Raw genomic sequence first — 19,430 nt, forward strand, 5'->3', positions numbered from 1 at the left:
CCCCTCCCCCACCCCACCTCCATCCCCTCCCCACCCCTCCCCCACCTCCATCCCCTCCCCCACCCCCACCTCCATCTCCATCTCAACTCAGCTCAGCTCAGCTCACCTCAGACTTGGGAGGATTCCTGGGGGGGTTTTGTGCAAACTCCATTCCCATTTCCAGGAGTAATGTTAGCTCCTTCCAAAAGTGTCTCCTCCACATCTCGTCCATAACACACTAGCTGGAAAATAAGTCTTCAGTGGGCACCGTGGTCTGTGGCAGTCATTGCCAGGCCTGGAGTCACACCCACATGCTGCCCCGCCATCCATAACCTCCTTTATTTCTGGTTCACGGGCAAGGGTGAGTGAAAACTGACTGTGACCAGGAAGCCAGAAGCCCTACCCCGGGCACAGGAGCCGTGGGCTGTGTGTGGCACAGGCGCGATCTCTCATGTGGGGGGCGCCCAGACCCCAGTGGCCAATGCCTTGTACAGGAAGGGGCTGCCTTCCATTCATTCCAAGACAGGAGGGTCATGGGTCAGGGGCCGGATGTGGAGGTTGACCCTCCACAGCTGGTGGACGCCTCAACTCACAGTGGACATGCAAAGAGTCAGGCTCTCTCGTTCTGAATCACAGCAGCATTCCAGAGCTGGAAAGACTCATCAGATACGTTAGGCTAGGTGACTGCCTGACACCCTGGCTCTGCCTGCCCACTGACCCCTGCTCTGCCTGCTGTGTGCCCTCTGACCTTGTGTCACAAGCTTTAGACAGGCCTGGCCCCACGACACCTCTCCCCCACTCCTGCTATAACACTGGACCTGTTGCACTGAGTTCAGAATACTCAGGGTCCTCAGGCCACCCAGGGGAACAGATGTAAAGACAGTGAGGAGGGAAGCAGCACTGCGGACCAGACAGAGTGGGCAAGAGACAAATTTCCAGGTCCATGAGGCGAGCTGAAAGCTCTGGGGAGTGGGCGTAAGCAGGCAGATATAGGATGGGAATAAGAAAGGGGAGGCAGTGAGTGTGTGTGGAGAGTCTTAGGTTTCTGCAGCTGTGTCCACAGGGTGGCCCTGGTCACAGGGTCAGTGCCGGGCAGCTAGCACTCCTATGGGAAAACCTGCTGTCCTTCTGGTGGGAACAAATCTCAGGAAGGAGCCCAGACAAGAGTGAGGGGAACCCAGAAAAGGAGAGAGCTAGGAAGGGGAGCCCATATTCTATACAGAGGCTCAATCTGGGACTGTGGCTGGACCCTGAAGCACACGCCCGTGGAGCAGACGAAGAGCAGGTGAATTGGATTTAGGCTCAGTCATCCACAGATGTGACAGAGTTCACAGTTTGGGTCTAACCAAGCAAACTGCCTTAAAAATACCAACCTTTTGGAACCATACAACAGAATCCAAAGTCTCAGAATAAAGCAATAATAGTTTCCAAGGGTAATCAACGATTGGAGAGTCAGGAAAATGTGGTATGTTTACAAGGAAAAGATCCAGAGATGGACCAAATGTGAAATCAGTGGACAAGGGTATCCATTTTTAACTATGTCAATGAGGGAAGGAAAATACCCTCACAATGAATGGAGAGATAGAAAATCAAGCAGAGAAATAGAAAATGTAAAAATATCCAAATGGAAATTTTAGAATGGAAAAATAAAACATCACAAATTTAAACATTTTCCAGATGGGCTTAATTAGCAGATTGGAGATGACGGATGAAAGAACCAGTGAACTTGAATATATTGATAGAAATCACCCAACGTGAAGAAGAGAAAGAAAAACCACTGAGAAAATGAATGACATCTTAGAGGGCATCCTTAAAGAAAACCCTCTCAACCAAGACGTTTACATCCAATTACAGTAACTTCAACAATGAAGAATAAAGACATTTTTTGTTATAAGACAGCAAAGAGCACCCTTCTCCAGATGCTACACTACATGGAATGCTGGGGTGTTCCTCGGGCAGAATGTAACGATGCCAGGTGAAAAGGTGGACCTTCAGGAATGAATGAAGGGTATCAGAAATGGCAAGTATCGAGGTCAATAGAAAGTGACCACTTTCCCCTTAATTTCTTTAAAATACATGTGACTGGTTAAAGGAAAATGTAGACACTGTCTTTGGGGTTCATAATGCATGTGAAGTAATACATTTGACAATGATAGCATGAAGGATGAAGGTGTGACTGGCTCTATGGAGTTGTAAAGTGGCACAATATTAACCCACACAGACTGTGAAAAATTAGGGAGTGTATATTGTAATTGCTAAATAATCACTAACATAACAATGCAAAGATATACAACTCAAAAGTCCAAAGGTAAATTATAATGGAATTATTTTTAAAACAAATAATCCAAAATAAAGTAGGAAAGGAACAACAATAACAAACAACAAAAAACAGAGGAAAAACCAGAAAAGAAATATAAAATAATACACCTAAATATTAATAGAATAAGTACTCCTATTAGAAGTATCAGAACGGATTTTTTTTGAAAAGCAAGACCCAACTCTATACCGTCTACAAGAGAAGCACTTTAGTAGGACAAAAACAGGTTGAAAGTAAGTGGATGAAAATATATATACCATGTAAAGAATACAAGTAAGAAGTTGCAGTAGCTTTATTAATATCAGATAAAATAGACACCAAGACAAAGAACGTTGTCAAAGGCAGAGATGGACATTTCATAAAGATAAAAGGGCCAATTCATCAGGAAGACAAAACAATCATGAAAGTCTGTGCACCTAATAACAGAGCCTCAAAGTACATGGAACAAACATTGACAGAGCTGAAGGAAGAGATACAAGATTGTAGTAAAATATTTTAATGCCCCTCTCCCGACAATGGACAGAAGAACTGGAGACCAAAACTTGGAGGACCTGAACAACACTATCTATCACCATGACATAGTCGATATGTATCAAACACTACACCCAACAAAGGAAAAATGCATGTTTTTTCTAAGTGCATATGGTCTGCTCACCAAGACAGACCATATTCTGAGCCACACAGCAAACAAAATAAATTTAAAAGAACTGATGTCAGACAGAGTGTGTTTCCTGACTACAGTGGAATTGACTTAGAAATCAAGGACAGTAAGATATGTAGGAAACTCTCAAACATATGGACATCAACAACATCCAAACAATCCACGCTCAGGGAAGAAATCACAATGAAAAGTAGAAAATACTTCAGACTGAATGGTAATGAAAGGACAACTTATGACAATTTATGGGATGCAGTTAAAGCAGTGCTTTGAGGAAAATGTATAGCTTTAAATGACTTGTATCAGAGACAAATAAAGGTCTACAATCAATAACTTAAGGTTCTACCTCAAAACTAAAAGAAGAGCAAAATCAACCCAGAGTAAATAGAAGGGAGAAAAGATAAAGATAAGGAAAGAAATCAAAGAAATAAGAAACCAACAAAAAAATAGAGACAATAAACAAAGCCAAAAGCTGATTTGTCAAAAAGCTCAAATGATTGGCAAAACCTTCATAAGACTAACCACCCCCCAAATGAGCAAAAACACAAATCATCAATGTCAGGAACAAAAGAATGGTTGCTATTTCAGACCTTAACAAGATAATAAGAAGATAGTATGAATAACTTAATGCTGATAAAATTAAAAATTTTAATTTTAAAAATTAAAACATTAACATTAAAAATTAATAAAAGAATATCATGAGTAACTTTAGGCTAAAAAATCTGCCAACTTTGGTTAAAAGGAAAACTTCCTCAAAAAATACCCAAATTTACACTAGATGAAGGAGAAAAGCTGAATATTTCTACAGCTATTCTTTAAAATGAGCTTTTTAAAAATAAAAACGAACAAACCTTCCCTCCAAGAAAATTCCAGGCCTAGATGGTTTCCCTGGTGAATTCTATCAAACATTCAAAAAGATATAACATCAAATTTACACAAACCCTTGCAGATAACAGAAGAGCAGGGAAAACTTCTCCACTTGTTTCATGAGGCCAGCGTAATTCTAATATAAAAACAGACAAAGGCATTGCAAGAAAAGAACAAAGAAAAGAACAACTATGAACCAATATTTCTTATGATTGTAGACAAGAAAGTCCTTAACAAAATACTAGCAACTCAGGAAATCTAGCAACGTTTAAAAAGGATAACGCATTACGATTAAGTAGGGTTTATCTCAGAATACAAGGATGGTTTAACATTCGAAAATCAGTCAACATAATTTACCATATTAACAGAATAAAGAAGAAAACCCACATGATCATGGTAATAGGTATAGAAAAAAAGCATTTGACAAAATTTGACAAAATTAGATACAGAAAAAAGACATTTGACAAAATTTGATAAAACTCTCAGGGACCTCAGGATAGAGCTATTCAGGGTAGGTCCGTGAACTCTAAGCTAACATCATACTTAATGGTGGCGAAGGTTTTCCCCGTAAGATTGGGAACAGGCAGGGATTCCTGCTCTCACGGCTCCTGAAGAGTCTAGTCATCGCAGAAGGAAAACAAAGAAGTAGAAGCATACAGATCTGAAAAGAAGTAACCCAGTCTCTCTTTGGGGTTGAAATAATTATATTGTCTCCATAGGAACAAGGACCAGAGACCTTCACCTCTGGGACCTAGGTTGTGTCAGCCCCTCCTGCACTTCTCCCAAATCTGTGCCCTCTGAGCAAACCCCAAAAGGAGGCATGATGCTGGTGCCGTGGATCCATTACTTAGGAGACAGAAGCTCTGTGGAAGCCTCTGATGAACCCTCTGCTGGGGCCATCGCCTCACAAGCCCCGAAAGTGCCCCCTGTTGGGTCTTAGTTCCCACCAGGACCTGCAGCAGCCCCGCGTTTCTTAACCAAAACAAAGACTTTCAGAAGTAACCCAGAAGTGGTTACGGGCTTCATCTCCGTGCGTCGGGATGGCCCGGAATGCCCTCGGGGGGATCTTCCCTAAATAGCAGAGCGGCTACGGAATTTCAGACCGGCTCCAATCTTTTTGTCACTGCTGACAAAACGCTAGCGGGAGAGCCCCTGGAAGGTGATGTGCCTTATTTTATCTTTCCTTTTTTCTAAACCACGACCTTCCCTAGCGCATTTCACGGCCTTTGCTTTCCTTGTTGTCTTTGTTCTCAAATTGCACCCGGGGGAACCAGACAATCAGGTGAATCTGCAGACTCCAGAGCGTGTCTCTGCAGATGTGGACGCGGGGCTGAGTGGGGCCTCGCGTGGAGGAGGGGCAGCCGGGCAGGGGAAAGCCTGGCTCTGGATCCTGAGGGGCCTGGGTTTGAGGCAGTGACTCCCCTGTCCCTGCCTCAGTCTCTCCACATGTAAAATGAGGCAAAAGCAGGAGACAGACAACGGCTTCTAGCCTGGGCCTGACTGAGGCTCGTTGTTTAGCAAGCGGCAGATCTCTGGCCTGTTTGTGTCCCCTGATGGCTCTCGGCTGCAAGCGTGGAATTTGGAAGGAGGTCTCCAGCCCTGGGATGGGGTGCAGGGTGGCTCTGACCCTCATCCCAGCAGGGCAATGCGGTGGGGCGAGAAGATCACTGCTGGACGCCGCAGCCCTGCAGCTCTGCTGCATATGGGGGGCTCCATTTCCTCACTCTGAAAAAGTGGAAGCAGTGAGGCTTAAATAGAGACGCAGTGAGAATAGACTTCACACACACGCGGTCCCCAGCGCCGTGAAGCACAGCGGGTTTAACAATTGCACCGTCCCTTCCTCTCCCCCCACCAGGAGGAAAGCCAGGGGCTGGGTGGGCTACCAGGATGGGAACCCCTCCACGGGAACCATCCAGGCCCGGGCTGAGAAGCTGGGCTGGGCCCTCAGGTGAGAAGTAGGGGACACTGAGTGGACCCAACCCCACAGCAGCAAAGGTTGGCGAGCCCTGGCCTCAGGGTCAGGGGCCTCCCACCCGGGCTCACGCTGGGTCATTCCACCTGCCCCTGCAGTCCTGTCTCCTCTGACAACCCAGCTCGCAGAGCCCATCGGACCCCTGGGGGCTGCCCACTCCCAGTAGCCCATCTCCACCTGTGGTCACGGCCCGGACGGCAGACGGCCTCCCCCTCGGCCCCTGGACACGGCATCTCCTCCCAGGCTACTCACCCACGACCAGGCCCCACCCAGAGCTCCTGACTCCCCCCACCCCCTTCTCTCTGCATCTCCCCCTGCAGGGGCAGCCTGTTTCCCCACCCAGAGCCCCAAGCCAGCTTCTAGACCATCCTCGACTCCCAAGTCCCACACCCAGCCCTCAGCACGTCCCATCCCCAGTCTCAGGACAAGACACTGCATCAGTGCTCCTTAACGTCTCCACAGGCTTTCACTCCCCGCCAAGTCCAGTCATCCCTCTTGGGACCCTTTCAGCTGCCCAGGGCAACAGCCTCCAGTGGTCCCACTCCGACCACCCCCAGCTCCCTTCTTCACAGAGAGGCAGAGTTTCCAAAGTGCAAGTCGCACCCCGTCACCTCCCTTCTCCAAGCCCCGCGGCTGCTTTGTTGTTAGAACAGAATCGTTTTTTTTAATATTTATTTATTTGGCTGCACGGGTCTTAGCTGCCGCACGCGGGACCTTTAGCTGTGGCATGCACACAGGATCTAGTTACCCGACCAGGGATCGAACCCAGGCCCCCTGCACTGGGGGCACAGAGTCTTAGCCACTGGACCACCAGGGAAGTTCCCGAGAACAGACTCTAAAAGCCTCTCTGTGGCTGCCGAGGTCCAGCTCCACCCTCCCATCTCCAGTCCCCGCCCCCTCTGCCCACGCCAGCCACGCTGGCTATCTCTGTCCCCCTCCCCAAAGTCACCAAGTCTCTGCCTTCTCCAGCCTCCAGAGGGATGCTGCCCACCCTCCACACGGACTCCTCAGACGGCTTGCCTGGCCACCTTCTCCCCAAAGCCGTCCCGGCCCAGTATCCTTACCCTCACACACCTACCACGAGCAGTAGTTCCTCAGCCTTTTTACGTGCTTGCTTGTTTGCTTTCTGTCCCTGATCTCGGTTGGAAAACGATTCTCCAGAAGATGTCCATATCCCGCTCCCTGGTGCCTGCGAACGTTACCTCTTACGGAAAAGGTGCCTTTACAGCTGGGATCAGGCTGAGGACCTCGACGTGGGGAGATCATTCTGGGTTATCCAGGCGGCCCTAAGGCAACCGCAAGCGTCCTTATGAGAGGGTGCCAGAGGAGACTGACAGCCACAGAGGAGAAGCGAGGGGAAGATGGAGCAGAGAGTTTGCAGGTGCCGGCCTGGAAGGCTGGAGCGATGCAGCCGCCAGCCCAGGAGCACCGGCGGCCACCAGCAGTGGAAAGGCAGGAAACACCCTCCCTGGAGCCTCCAGAGAGACGCCGGCATGACTCCTGGGGAGTTAGTCTGAGCAATAGGAAGGGTGGGATCGCTGTGCACCAGAACGGGGAGCAATGTGGCGGGAGCTGGCCTGGCTTGGGTGGGGTGCACAGAGCTGTGTACCAGCCGGGCAGCGGTCGGGCTGGAACTCGGCTACCAGTGTGGGGTTCAGGGAAGAGTCGGCACCAGGTGCAAATGCGCGACAGCATAGAGATGTGGCTGGTGTCGGGGCCTGGAGGAAGCACCTGGCAGAGACCTTCAGGAGGCAGGAAGGTGGTGAGGACCACAGAGGGCCTGGTGGAGGCCACGGGGTGTGGCCTGCCGTGTCCAGAGGAAGGAAGGGCTCCAGGGAGGAGGGGACATTAACCCGCTGGGGTGCCGCTGATTTTTTCAAGTGAGATAAAGACTCATTTTTGATAGCTGGGTTTGGCAATTTGAGCTGGACCACAGCAGCTCTGAGCAGTGGGCTCAGGAGACACCAGGCGGAGAGCCTGTGGACACAGTGAGTGGAGACCTTGATTTCTGGAAAGGGGAGCAGAGAGGTGTGGCGATGGTGTAGGGAAGAAAGGGAAAGAGATGTTCTTAATAAGAGGGGAGAAAACGGCCACCTTCCGTGGGAATGGCCCCACGGGGAGGAGCAGACTCATGTCGGGGAAGGGCCGTGCGAACGGGGCAGACAGTGCCCCGGGACAGAGCAGGCACAGCGCCCGGGACTGCGGGTCTCCTGGTAGGAGCCCCGATGTGCTCAGTGCCGTGTGTGTGGGGAGGGGACCACTGTGTAGGAGCAGCTGGGGAGTCGCAGCTGGGGAGGGGGCCGAGGCCGGACTCCCGGGAGCACAGGGCGCCCTCGGGGGGAAGTCACTATTTCACAGGGACTGACGGAGCCGGAGCCGTCACAGGAGTCATCTGGGGGCAGGGAGGCTGGGGAAGGCCGGGGGGCTGAGGCCCGAGAGGGGGTCCAAGGAGCCCAGCTGGACAGGTAGGAGGGGAGGCTGCGGGGGAGGCTTCCGGGGCCGCAGCCAAGGGAGGGGGGTCTCGGTGCCACTGGCTCCCGGAGGAATACTTGCAAAGTGAACGTCACCTCCCACCAGGCCTGGGGGGTTGTGAGAGAAGACCTGTAAGCCCTCAGCACAGGCCGGGCACACAACAGGGATGAGAAAGCTACCAGCGCCGTGGTCTCTGCTGCCGTGCTCGCCACTTCCGCCGTGACAGCGCATTGCACCCAGAACCGGCCACCTTTCCTCCCCAGACGACTTCCCAAGGTCAGAAGCCTCCGCCCGGCTACACCAGCCCGCACGCTGATGAGGGGAGGAAGCTGGGGTCCTGGGTCTGAGCCCATGGCCGTTGCCAGGCCGGTGCCCGCAGCCCGGAGACGGCTTCCGTCTGGCCAGACCTGTCACATAGTGGGTCTCAGTCAACCCCTGCCATTCAGTTCAACAAGGACAGTGGGCACCCAGGGAGGCTGAGAAGGGAGGGTGGAGGCCTGGGAGATGGGGGCTGGGCACAGTGCCTGGAGGAAGGCGCAGCGTGTAGCCCGCCGGCTCTGAGCACCAGAGGCCCGGACGACTCAACTCACGTGGGTTGGGGCCCACTTGCTAGGAAATTTGCAAGGAGGAGAGGGGAGAGTTAGTGCCGTTGCCTTGGCAACTTCTCTGTCACATTCTAATGAGGCTGACAGAGGAAGGAGGCCCGTCTTAAAGGAGAACGAAGCGTCCTGTGGCGGCGTCCTGAGGCGTCTCGGCAGGAGCTCAGCTCCTTCTGAGCTCTCGCCTGAGTTCCTGAGGACAGCAGTAGAGGCGCTGGGGTGACCGGGACCTGCTGTACCGGCTGAAGGGGCTCAGGGCTGGCATGAAAGGACAAGAGGTCACTGATGCTTAAACCAAGCCCCAAGCCCACTTCTACCTGGAGCCATTGCTCAGGGGGCTTCATAGACTCCCAGGTGGGAGAACCGGAGGGTGAGAAGAAAGACAGGAGCCTCGCCTGGTCAGCAGAGAGGTGTGGCCGCATGGGGGGCCGCGGCCCCCCCTTGCACACCGACTTCAGCCACCCCCAAAGCAGTGAACGGGAGCAAAGGACTCAGGAAGGGCTGCTGGGGGCACGGGGGTGGGCACTGGACCCAGAACAAGGACCAAAACACAAGGGGACTTGGGTGGCAGGAGTGGATATGAATATGATAAACCCCGATCATGTAAAATAATACACGCCCTGAAAATGCAGAGAAGGGAGAGGGGAGGCCAGAGGAAGAGGAAAGGAACATGGCCCTCTTTCAAAGCAGGTGTGGCCAACGTGGGCGGGATGGAAGCCCGGGGCAGAGGCGCGTCCACCACCAGGTGGGGAAGGGTCCATGCAGACTTTTCTTCCTCCGTATTACAGGGTTCTTCCAGGAGATTGTAGCTTGTGCCCTGAAGATAAACGAGCTTTCAGGTAGCACCATCTTCAGTTTGACTTCTTTTCCCATCCTCTGTCAAGTTCAAGGGCAAGCTAGGATTTCCTTGCGTGTGGGGGTGACAGGCCCTCCCATTAGCGCCTGCTCACCTGTCCTCTGCCTCCAGCCTGTGACCCTGGCACGTCCTGGGCATTTCCTGGGGCTGCGACACCCCCCCCCCCACTGCTCACAGCTGGCAGGTAGGGGCTGCCTCATCCCGCAGAAGGGGCGGGCATGGGAGGGTGACCCCCCCACAGCAGGGGTCAGGTTTGCTTTTAGGGGACATGATCTGACACTTCTTTCTGGTATTTCCTCTGCACCTACGCACGGAGAAAATGTCTTATCACGACCACCCAGCCACAGCACCGCTTGTTCTGGGCAGTGGGTTTTTGCTGCTGCTGCTACATTCTTCTTTGTATGTTAATTTTTAAAGCAATAAAATAATGAGTCTGTGTAACTGTTTAAAACAACTTTCTTAAGATATAATTCACAGACCATACAATTCACCCAGGTAAAGTATACAATTCAATGGTTTGGGTATATCACATTATTATTTTAATTGTGGTAAAAATTAAATATAGTAAAATATATAAATATACTTAGTAAAATTTTAAGTATAATTCAGTGGCATTAATGACATTTCCCATCTTGTGCAAATGTCACTGCTATTTCCAAATTTTTCATCACCCCAGACAGAAATTCTGTACCATCAGGTAATTACTCCCTATCCATCCTCCCCTCCCTCGGTCCCTGGTAACTTCTAATTGACTTTCAGATCTGTCGAACTGAAATTTGCCTATTCTAGATAACCTCATGTACGTGGAACGATACAACACTTGTCCTTTCGGGACTGACTCATTTTACACAGTGTAATGTCCTCAAGGTTTATCCTTGAAGCCTGTGTCAGAATCCTCTTCCTTTTTAAGGCTGAATAATATTCCATTCTATAAATACTGCATTTTGTTTATTCATTCATCTATCAACAGACACAGGCTTCCATTTCTTTGCTGTTGTGGGTAACGCTGCTATGAGCATGGGTGTGCAAATATCTCTGTGAGAATCCGCTGTCAACTCCTTTGGGTATCTGCCCAGACATGGAATTACTGCTTCCCATACAGTCAGTCCCCTACCTACGAACCTTCAAGTTGCGAACTTTCAAAGACGCGAACGTGCATTCTATCAACGTCAGGCATGAGTGAAACTGCAGCTTGCCGTCCATCTCCTATTGCTGACGATCCTTCAGCTCTACCATCTCCCACCTCCTCTCCCCACTCTGGTCAGTAATTCTTCTTGCCTGCTCCCTCGATGCCAGCCCCTGGATGCCAGCTGTTGTACTGTAGTACTTTACTTTTCAAGGGACTGTACTGTAAAATTAAAAATGTTTTCTTTATTCTTTGTGTTTGTTTGTTATGTATTGTTTGTGTGAAAAATATTATAAACCTATTACCGTACAGTCCTATCTAGCCGACTGTGTTAGTTGGGGACCTAGGCTAACTTTGTTGGACTTATAAACAAATTAGACGTACAAACGCGCTCTGGGAACGGAACTCGTTCATACGTAGGGGACTTGCTGTGGTTGTATGATTTTTAAAACAAAAAGCAATTCTTGCTACTCTTACATCTTAGCTCTCAGTCCACCTGAGGAAATGAACACAGCCTTCCTCCCCCGTCCATAAAACAAAATCCCAAGACTGGGTCACATCCCATCTCCGTGGCCATGCCGCCCACGCTTCTGAGCCTCTGTCCCTTTCTGCGCCGCTGGCGGCTGCTGAGGGAGAGACTGGGTGGAGTCTGGGGCGCTGCAAGGCTCAGTCAGCTCCTTCCTCATCCTTCTCTCAGGCTTATAAAACACTTTTACCCATTCCTGCCCTTGATCTTGTCAACAGCCTGTGAGACAGGCAGCACCGCATCATTCAACCCCATTCTACAGGAGTGGAAATGAGGCTCAGAGAGCCACTCCCAGGAAGGGCCAGGACCAGGCAGCAGCCCCTCCAGCTCCAAATGCAGCGTCTCTCATGGGTCACCAGAAGCCCAGAGGCCATGGGGCTGACAAACAGCTTTCTCTCACTGAGGAGAAGGAGAACACGCAGGTAAGTCAGACAGAGGAAGGGCAGAGAGAAAAGAGCCCCCCGCAGCTGTACCTCGCCTTTCCTCCCATCTCATCTCAGACCCACAGGGTCCACTCAGTCTGGGGGCATCCCACAGGAACTCTCTCTGCTTAAACACCTCCAGGGCTGGGAAGCTCACTCCTTACCAGAAAGGCCAGCCCTGGACCAGAAAGGCCAACCAGGCTTCCCTGGTTGTAACTCTGTCCCCTGGCTCAGAGGACAGAATTCCTTGAAGGCAGAGCCCCCTCAAGGCCAGGGTGGACGCTGACAGGGCAGGGGTTGGCATCCCATCCTTGCTCTGAGATCGCCTGTTCTGGTGACCCCATGTGAGTTACGCCCCCAGGCTCCCGCTTCCCCATCTGTGATATAAGAGGGCTGGGCCGCATCACCCCCTGCTGCTCTGCATTCTGTAATTACCAGGTCTGGAGCCTCTTGTTGCTAGATATTTCTTTTATAGTTTATTTTCCAAAGAGTAAACGCTAAACACTGGAAAAGAGATAAGAAACGTGCTTCTAAATACCTATTGCCGTCTTAGCTTCTCAGAAAACAGAGGTGCTTAGGGACTTCTCCCCCCAAATGGGGGATTTAAATGGAAAATGTGGCCCCCAGGATAAGCTCCCTGGGGTCTAAGACTTGGATCTGGGCTGGGAGTACATGTGAAAGGAGAGCCTGGGGGTGACACAGAGAGGGGGGAAGGGAGAAAGCACATCTCACCAGCTGGAGGGTGATCTCCAGGCCTGGGGGTACAACAACTGATGGGGCTCGGTGGTCTGGAAGCCCACCACACTCTCCTAGGCACCTGGTCAGCGAAGGCATCTTGGGTATGCAGAGCTGTCTGGCTTCCATCTGAACCCATGTGCACACACCCCAGGGCAGACCCACGGGCCTGTGCGTGCCCACCTTCACGTATGCACACGAATCGCGAAAACAAGGACAGACCTTCACGCACACGCCCCACCTGGGGACAGAACCCCCAGCACACATGTCTGTTCTCTCTTCGCCCTCTGCTAGCCACCGCAGAAGGAGAAGAAGGAGACCTGTCGGTGCCAGATGACCCACTTTCTAGCTCTGAACACCCCCCTTTAATCCCACCGCCCACCGCCAATCATCCTTCCTGGGTCTCAGCCTCAGTTTATCTCATTAAAGGGTGGCCTCTAAGGTCACCTCCCGCAGCTGCCATTCCCCATCCCCACTCCGCGTCCACTCGTTGAGTCCAGGGGGGCCCGGGTCTCCAGCGCCGTCCGCCTGCGTCCCCATCCCAGCTTCCAGGGCCCTGGAGCGCCGCCGCCGCCGCCGCCGCCGCCGCCGCGGCCAGCCAGGGTGGAGTTTTCTCTCCGATTAAATTTCCCCCGCCTTTTTGATGTCACATCCTGTCCCGGTCTGCTTCCCCGCCGCCGCCCTCCCCACTCCCGCGCGTGAGCGTGGCGCGCGGGGCCCTCTGCGCCCCCCCGCCCCTCCCCTTCCCCAGCAAACTTTTGGCACCCGGGCCGCCCAGCTGCTCGCCCCAGCTTTGCGGGCACGGGGCCGCTAGGAGGAGGGGCCGAGGAGGGGCCTAGGGGCGGCCCGCCCGCAGCCCGCCGCCCGCCGCCGCCGCCGCACGCCCAGCAGGGCGACCGCGGAGCCGCTCGACGCGCTCGAGATGCAGAGCAGAGGCTCCGCGCAGCAGACCCTGCGCGCCGCCTGCTCCGGGTGCTGAAGGCGCGGGGACACCGCCGGGCGCCGCCGCGGAGCCAGCAGAGCCGGGAGCGCGTCCGCGTCCACGCAGTCGCCGGCCGCCCAGGGCTCCCCGCACGCCAGGACGTGGGAGGTGTTCGCGAGACATGCGACCGGCCCGGAACCTCCTCAGCCTCCTCTTCCTCATCCTCATGGGCACGGAACTCACTCAAGTACGTGCATGCAACGCCATTTTCCTCCCTGCCTGCGAGGCGCCCGCCCGGCCCCGGGGAGCCCGGCAAAGTCGGGGAGCAGCTACCGCGCGGCCCGGCACCCCTGCCCGGGCGCCCAGCCAAGGGCTTGGGGAGAGGGCCAGAGTGCCAGCCGCGCCTGGGGTGGAGGAAGGGGTGAAGGCTGACCCGAGAGTGCTGCCGCGTCCCCCAGGACCCTCAGCCCTGAACCCTCCCTCCTGGACTCCCGGGCTGACCACTCCCTGCTGAGAAGTTCAAAGGGCAGCATTGGGGGTGGGGGTCGCCATTTGGCTGCTACTGTCACCTGGGAGGAAGACAGAGCAGGATGTCCGAGCCCCTGGCATTTGCAGAGGTGGATCTGACCTAACTCCCACCCCCTGCATCCCTCTGCTGGAGCCTCCTGCATTGGCTATAATGCTGCCCTTGGGGCTCCCTGGGCTGGCGGTGGGAATGGTGCCGCGGAGACCAGACCGGGGAGGGCAGGCGGCGTGTCTGGGGCTGGGGTGCATTGTGGGCTCCATGTGGAGGGTTGGGGGGCGGTTGTGGCCACATTCGCGGCATGAAGTGTGAGTGGCAAGCGTGTGTGGGGACCGCTGGGCATTTTAAGTGGGCTCGCCATCCCTGAACAATGTACCGTTAGAGAGCCTGTCTCCGGCTGGTATTCTCCATTTTAAAAATGCATTTCGGAGCTGGCACGTCTGGGAGGAGAAGGGCTGTCTGGGAGCGCCGGACTGGAGGTGTTGCTTTGGCACCGGGGTGCTGGGAAGAGCCTGCCAGCTTCGGGAGCCAGGCTGCTCAGAGTGACATTAAAATGCCCTTTGGATGGTGCCACTGTGCCACGGTCTGAGCTGGGAGAGGCTGCAAGTCCAGGAAGTGGATGGGCTGCCAGCACCTTGGCCCCAAGAGCCAGCTGCCCCGACCCTCCTTCCCTCTCTCCCTCCGTGCCTCCCTCCCTCTCAGAATAAAAGAGGAAACAAAGGAGAGACGCGAGGGTGAGAGGTAGATCACAGGAGAGAAGGCTCTGGAATAAGCTTCCCATTTTGCCTTGAAGCCCTTGCCGGCTCCCTAGCTCTCCCGGGAAGTGCAGCCTGGGCCCCAGCGTCGGAAGGGTTTATTGTCCCACCTAACCTCGGAGGCCCTGCTGGTGCCAGGCAGACAACCGGCCAGGCCCCTGGAGAGGTTCTGCATGGTCTCTGGGAGTGAAGTCTTCTTGGCTGCAGGGAAGGCCTGGCCAAGGGGCACACTCGTGCTCTGTGAATGGACACTATATATGCATGTGCACACACACACTCACACACACTCTTCCACAAGCGCGCACCCCACAGACATGGAGCCGGGCAGCGTGTGCCTTACTTAGACATCTCGGGAAAGAGATGGCCAGTCTGGGTGGCCCTGGAAGTGGCTGCCCTTGGGCCCTCCAAGCCCTACTGGCCTCCTCACCTGCAGGCTCCCTGAGCCCTCGTTCCCCGCCCTCCTCCAGAGGTTCACTTCTCAGCCTTTTTAAAGATCCCCCGGTCTTGGAAGAAACTTTTGGTTCAGCTTCAGTTGGAAGCTTTGTCTCGGTGGTGAGAGCTCCCGCCTGTCCACGTTGGCGGCGCCAGCCATCTGAATGTGGCCCGCCCCTGCCCACGCGGCTACAGCCACACCATCCCGTTCAGGACCCTGGTCAGCTCCCGGAGCCCAGGCCCTCCAGGGGCCAGGAAGGCAAATGATGTTGTTTTTTTGGAAGGCTCCTCTTTCTGAAGCTGAGCTGTGGCATCTCTCAGGGAAATGCCTTCCTCAACACAGCCGGGAGGCAGTCCCTGCCCTCCCCGCGCCTGCCTCTGAGGCTGTGCTTTCAGAATCTTCCACTGGGAGCCCAGCATCCCCAATTGTGGTGGGATTCTGGAGCAAAGGCTCACCTGGCGAAAATCTCTCCAGCCAGCTCAAATCTGTGGAGGGGTCAGAGAGTGGCTGGCTCAGCCACCAGCTCCAGGGATCCCGGCTACCCCGGTCCTGCCCAGGTGGGCTTCTTTGGGGTCAGACCAGGTGCCTCTCACCTTTACCAGTCACCTCTAAGGCAGGAGCTGGAATTGGGAGTGGGTGTGGGTCCAGGGCTGGGCTGCTCTGAATAATCTGAGAGCTCCTTGGGGACACCCCTACCTAAGAACCTTGCTTTCTTGATCCCGAAGTAATTCGATCCTAGGAAGCCACATTGCATGGTGTCAGGAGAAATGCCGCCTACCTGGGTGATGAGTGAAATACCTCTGCGCGTCAGGAAAAGGAGAGCAGAGCAGCGGTGACTGAGCTGTGTCTGTGTCCCCTCCACCCTTTCCCTCTTCCACTTTAGGTAAATTGCTCCCGCAGCGGCACCCTCAGTCTTAGGGCCCTTCCAAGGGACGTGGACACAAGGTTCCAGGGCCACCACGTTTATGGGTTAGGACCCGTCCAGATGGGAACAAGTCAGAAACGTATGGGTTTTACCTGCACTTCACAGGCGCTGCTTGAAGGATTCAGGCAGCCGGGCGGGGGGAGGGGGGAGTGTAGAGCACATGGCCGGGCCATCTGTTCTCCCGACAGCGCGCTTATGAGCCACTCAGTCAAATGCCAGCTACTGATGGATGGCCTACTACGCGCCAGGTTTGTGGGCCCAGATGAACTCTGTCCTCAGGTGGAAAGATGCTTGACTGGGTCCTGTTCTGTGATTTTCAATAAAAGGCTGGTGTTTCAAGCTCCTTGAGAAGTGTCCTCGGAGTTGACCTCTCATCTTGGGGGTGGTGGGGCAGCGCTGGGGCTGCCTGAGCCCCGCCCACCCCAGCCCAGCTCGCCTTGCCTTGAGAGAACCACATCATCCCCCATGTGTGATGGCATGAAAGGAGTGGGCAGCTCTGTGACAATGACCTTGGACCCGGCTGCCCTTCCCCTTCCTCATCCCACCAGCCACTGTCTGGTTGCCTTGAGAAAGGCTCTGAGCTTCAGCCTGAACGTCTACCCTTTTAAAACAAGGAGGACGAAGCTAGCTGATGCTCGAAGATGGCTCCCCCCTACAAACCCGCACTCTGGTTCTGTCCTCCTCTCCTGCCACATGCAGCTCTCAGATGCCAGCTGGTCGGGCTTGACGCGGTCAAAGCCAGGCTGGCGATGCTGAGTACAACTGTCTGTCATCCGGGCCACGGTGCTTAGTGGGGAGACCTGAGGCTCTGCCATATCTATTCGTTTAAGAGCCATGAGGGCTCTGCGGTCAGAGTGGAGGGAGCTGAGAACGCTTTGGAGAAGGGGTGCCGTGTGCGCGGGGTCCAAGGTTGCACCTGGGTGAGCCGGGGCAGGAAGACGGGAAGGAACAGGTGGGCAGCAGCGGGGCTGCACACAGACGCCGCGGCGTGGAGAAGGGCCCAGAACCTTGGCTCTTGTATCTGGAGTTCGACAAAGGGGTGTTGAGGGATTTGCTTTATCTCAGGAGTGAAGTGGATCTCTTCTCATTAGTCCCCAAGCCAGAAGTGGTCTTTCTTAACGACATGACGACCCCGACCCCTTGGGATAGGGCGGGGCTCCAGCTGTGAAGGAGCACAGGGCACCCTCGAGCACCAGCTGTCACCGGGGCTGTCGAGTGCCCTCAGGCTTTACGGGCCGACTGCTGTGGGCTCTTCCGGAGCTTGGTTAGCTGTGTGCAGGTCTCAGCACCTGAGAAGAGATGGGAGTGGACTCGGCGGCGGGCAGGTGGGGGTGGGTGATGGGTGCTGTGTCTGGACAGGCAGGTGTCACGGAGGGGCTGGCATGGAGTTAGCCCCTCAGAATCCCATCACTGCAAATCTGTTCGCTCCTCCTCAGATTCAGCCAGAGTGGAAGACCCCAACCCATTGCCCTGAACAAATTGAACAAGAATAAAACCATCCATTCAGACGGAAGCATGAATTTTGTCACCTGCTTGAATCAAAACTTTGGCCCAATGATCCCACTGACGTCCTGTTCATGTGCCCCAGCCCCTCGTGTCCCTCAGATTTTAGGCCCACGTGTGCCCTGGATGCTGGGGTGTCAGTGGTCCAGGGAGTTGGGGGGTTCAGGACCATGGGGGTCTTTTCCTAAACCAGTTAGTTCAGCATGCATGGGATTGATCCCGTCTTTGCACTGAGGTTGGCCGCTGCCTCGGGGGCTGGCCAGAGACCATCTCCAGACACGCAAACAGCCCGCACGAGAGAGTTGCTCCTGTTTCCAGGGAGAAGGCTCTGTACCAGCGGGGGGGCGGGAGCTGTAACTTCTCAGCACCAGGAGGCCGGTTCATCTCCGGAAGCAATTTGCCCCTTGTCCCACGCGCTTTAGCTCTCCGCACTAAAAAGGAAGGTAATTTTCTGCCCTGGCTTGTATTTATTCCTAAAGTTATCGGGCCCTGTAATCACTAGTTAACATCCCATGTAAAGTAATCCACAGCTAATTACTGGCTAAACTGAATTAGACACACGCCAGCTGTGATGGGTGCTGCGGGGGACAGGAGCTGCTTCCGGCTCTGAGAGGTGCCCTGCAGATGCTCCCCCCGCACCGGAAGCAGCAGCCGTGAGGTCATTCCCATGGCTCAGGTAAGGGGGAGAAAATGGAACAGGAAAGTCCACATCTCTTCAGTTTTTCAGGTTATTACGTATCAGAAACTGGCCAGGAGCTTAGAGCACTAGGGAGAAAACCAGTCACGAGGGTTCATATTTTTGGAGTGTCATCAAGTGTCATGCATCCCCCCACGCACACCAGGAGCTGAATCTGGGTCAGGTAGAAGCCGCCCCGGTGACCCTGTGTTGTCGTCCTCGGTCTCGAAATGAGGAAACCAAGGCTCAATGGGCAGAGGGGGGCGCAGGGGGTCAGTAACCTGCCCAGTGGCCCAGCAGGGAGGTGACAGACCCCAGGTGCAGCTCCACGGTCTGTCTGACACCCGAGTTCATGTTCTTGTTAAGATGGAGAGAGAAGAAGAAAAAGTAGAGAAACGGCTCAACACCACTGAGAACCAGTAAGAAAGGGGGCGCCTGGTGCCGTCACGGCAGCTCATAGGGCCTTTGGAAGAGGGTTTGAGAGCCGTGTCTCTAACTGTGTGGCCCGTTGCTCGGCCTGCTCTGAACTTGGAGCTTGGCTTTTCGAAGGGGAAGAGCCTGCGGGGGGTGGGTGTGTCAGACCCCTTGGGGGTGGTCTGCTTCCTGCCACTGAGGCTGGGTGAACCGGACAAGCCCTTTCACCCCAGGAGGTGGAGGGCGCCTTCGAGGGTGCACTGGGTGCCCTGCCTCGGTTCTCTCCAGCCTAAAGGTTCATGCAGGGAGCCCCGCACCCCTCAAATCTCCCAGCATCTGCTTGACGACTGAGATCCAGGAATTAAGAAAAAAGACACAGACCCTCTTAGCTGCTGTTAACATCTAAACCTCCAGATCGCCCCACACGCCTGCGGTCCTGGTTACGCTGTTTGTTACCTTTGGCATAATTTATAATTATGGGGCAGCTGCGGCGAAGAAGGCTCCTCCTTGCTCGGAGGGTCTTCCCTTCTTCTGCACCCAGGTTAAGTTCCATGACGAACACGTAGGTGACAGTGGGCAACAGTGGCTCCCTCACTCTCGAGCGGTGTTTAGAAGACATGGGCTTCCCCGTCTCCTCGCTCTAGTTTGGGCAGTGGGGACCTGGCCTGGGTGTCTCTGATGTACGGTTCAATGGCATTTAAAATCGGATGGTCAGTAAGAGCGCGAGTGACTGGGAAGAGTGTGGATTGA

The 19,430-nt window shown here is 54.2% G+C and overlaps 1 protein-coding gene across 1 annotated transcript in view; it reads left to right on the forward strand.

Annotated features, from left to right (window-relative positions):
* The window catches only part of LOC113619383 (uncharacterized), a 23,593-nt gene extending 7,693 nt beyond the window's left edge, over positions 1–15,900 (forward strand). The window contains 4 exon segments of the mRNA XM_027104097.1: positions 5,677–5,769; positions 13,386–13,698; positions 14,716–14,885; positions 14,887–15,900. Coding sequence (XP_026959898.1) covers positions 5,677–5,769; positions 13,386–13,698; positions 14,716–14,885; positions 14,887–15,073 — 763 coding nt within the window. The 3' untranslated portion in view covers positions 15,074–15,900.
* The last annotated feature ends 3,530 nt before the right edge of the window (positions 15,901–19,430 follow it).

Source organism: Aethalodelphis obliquidens, unplaced genomic scaffold (assembly GCF_003676395.1).
Source record: "Aethalodelphis obliquidens isolate GAN/ISIS:26980383/991018 unplaced genomic scaffold, ASM367639v1 scaffold7, whole genome shotgun sequence".
In the NCBI taxonomy this organism is placed as follows: Eukaryota; Metazoa; Chordata; class Mammalia; order Artiodactyla; family Delphinidae; genus Aethalodelphis; species Aethalodelphis obliquidens.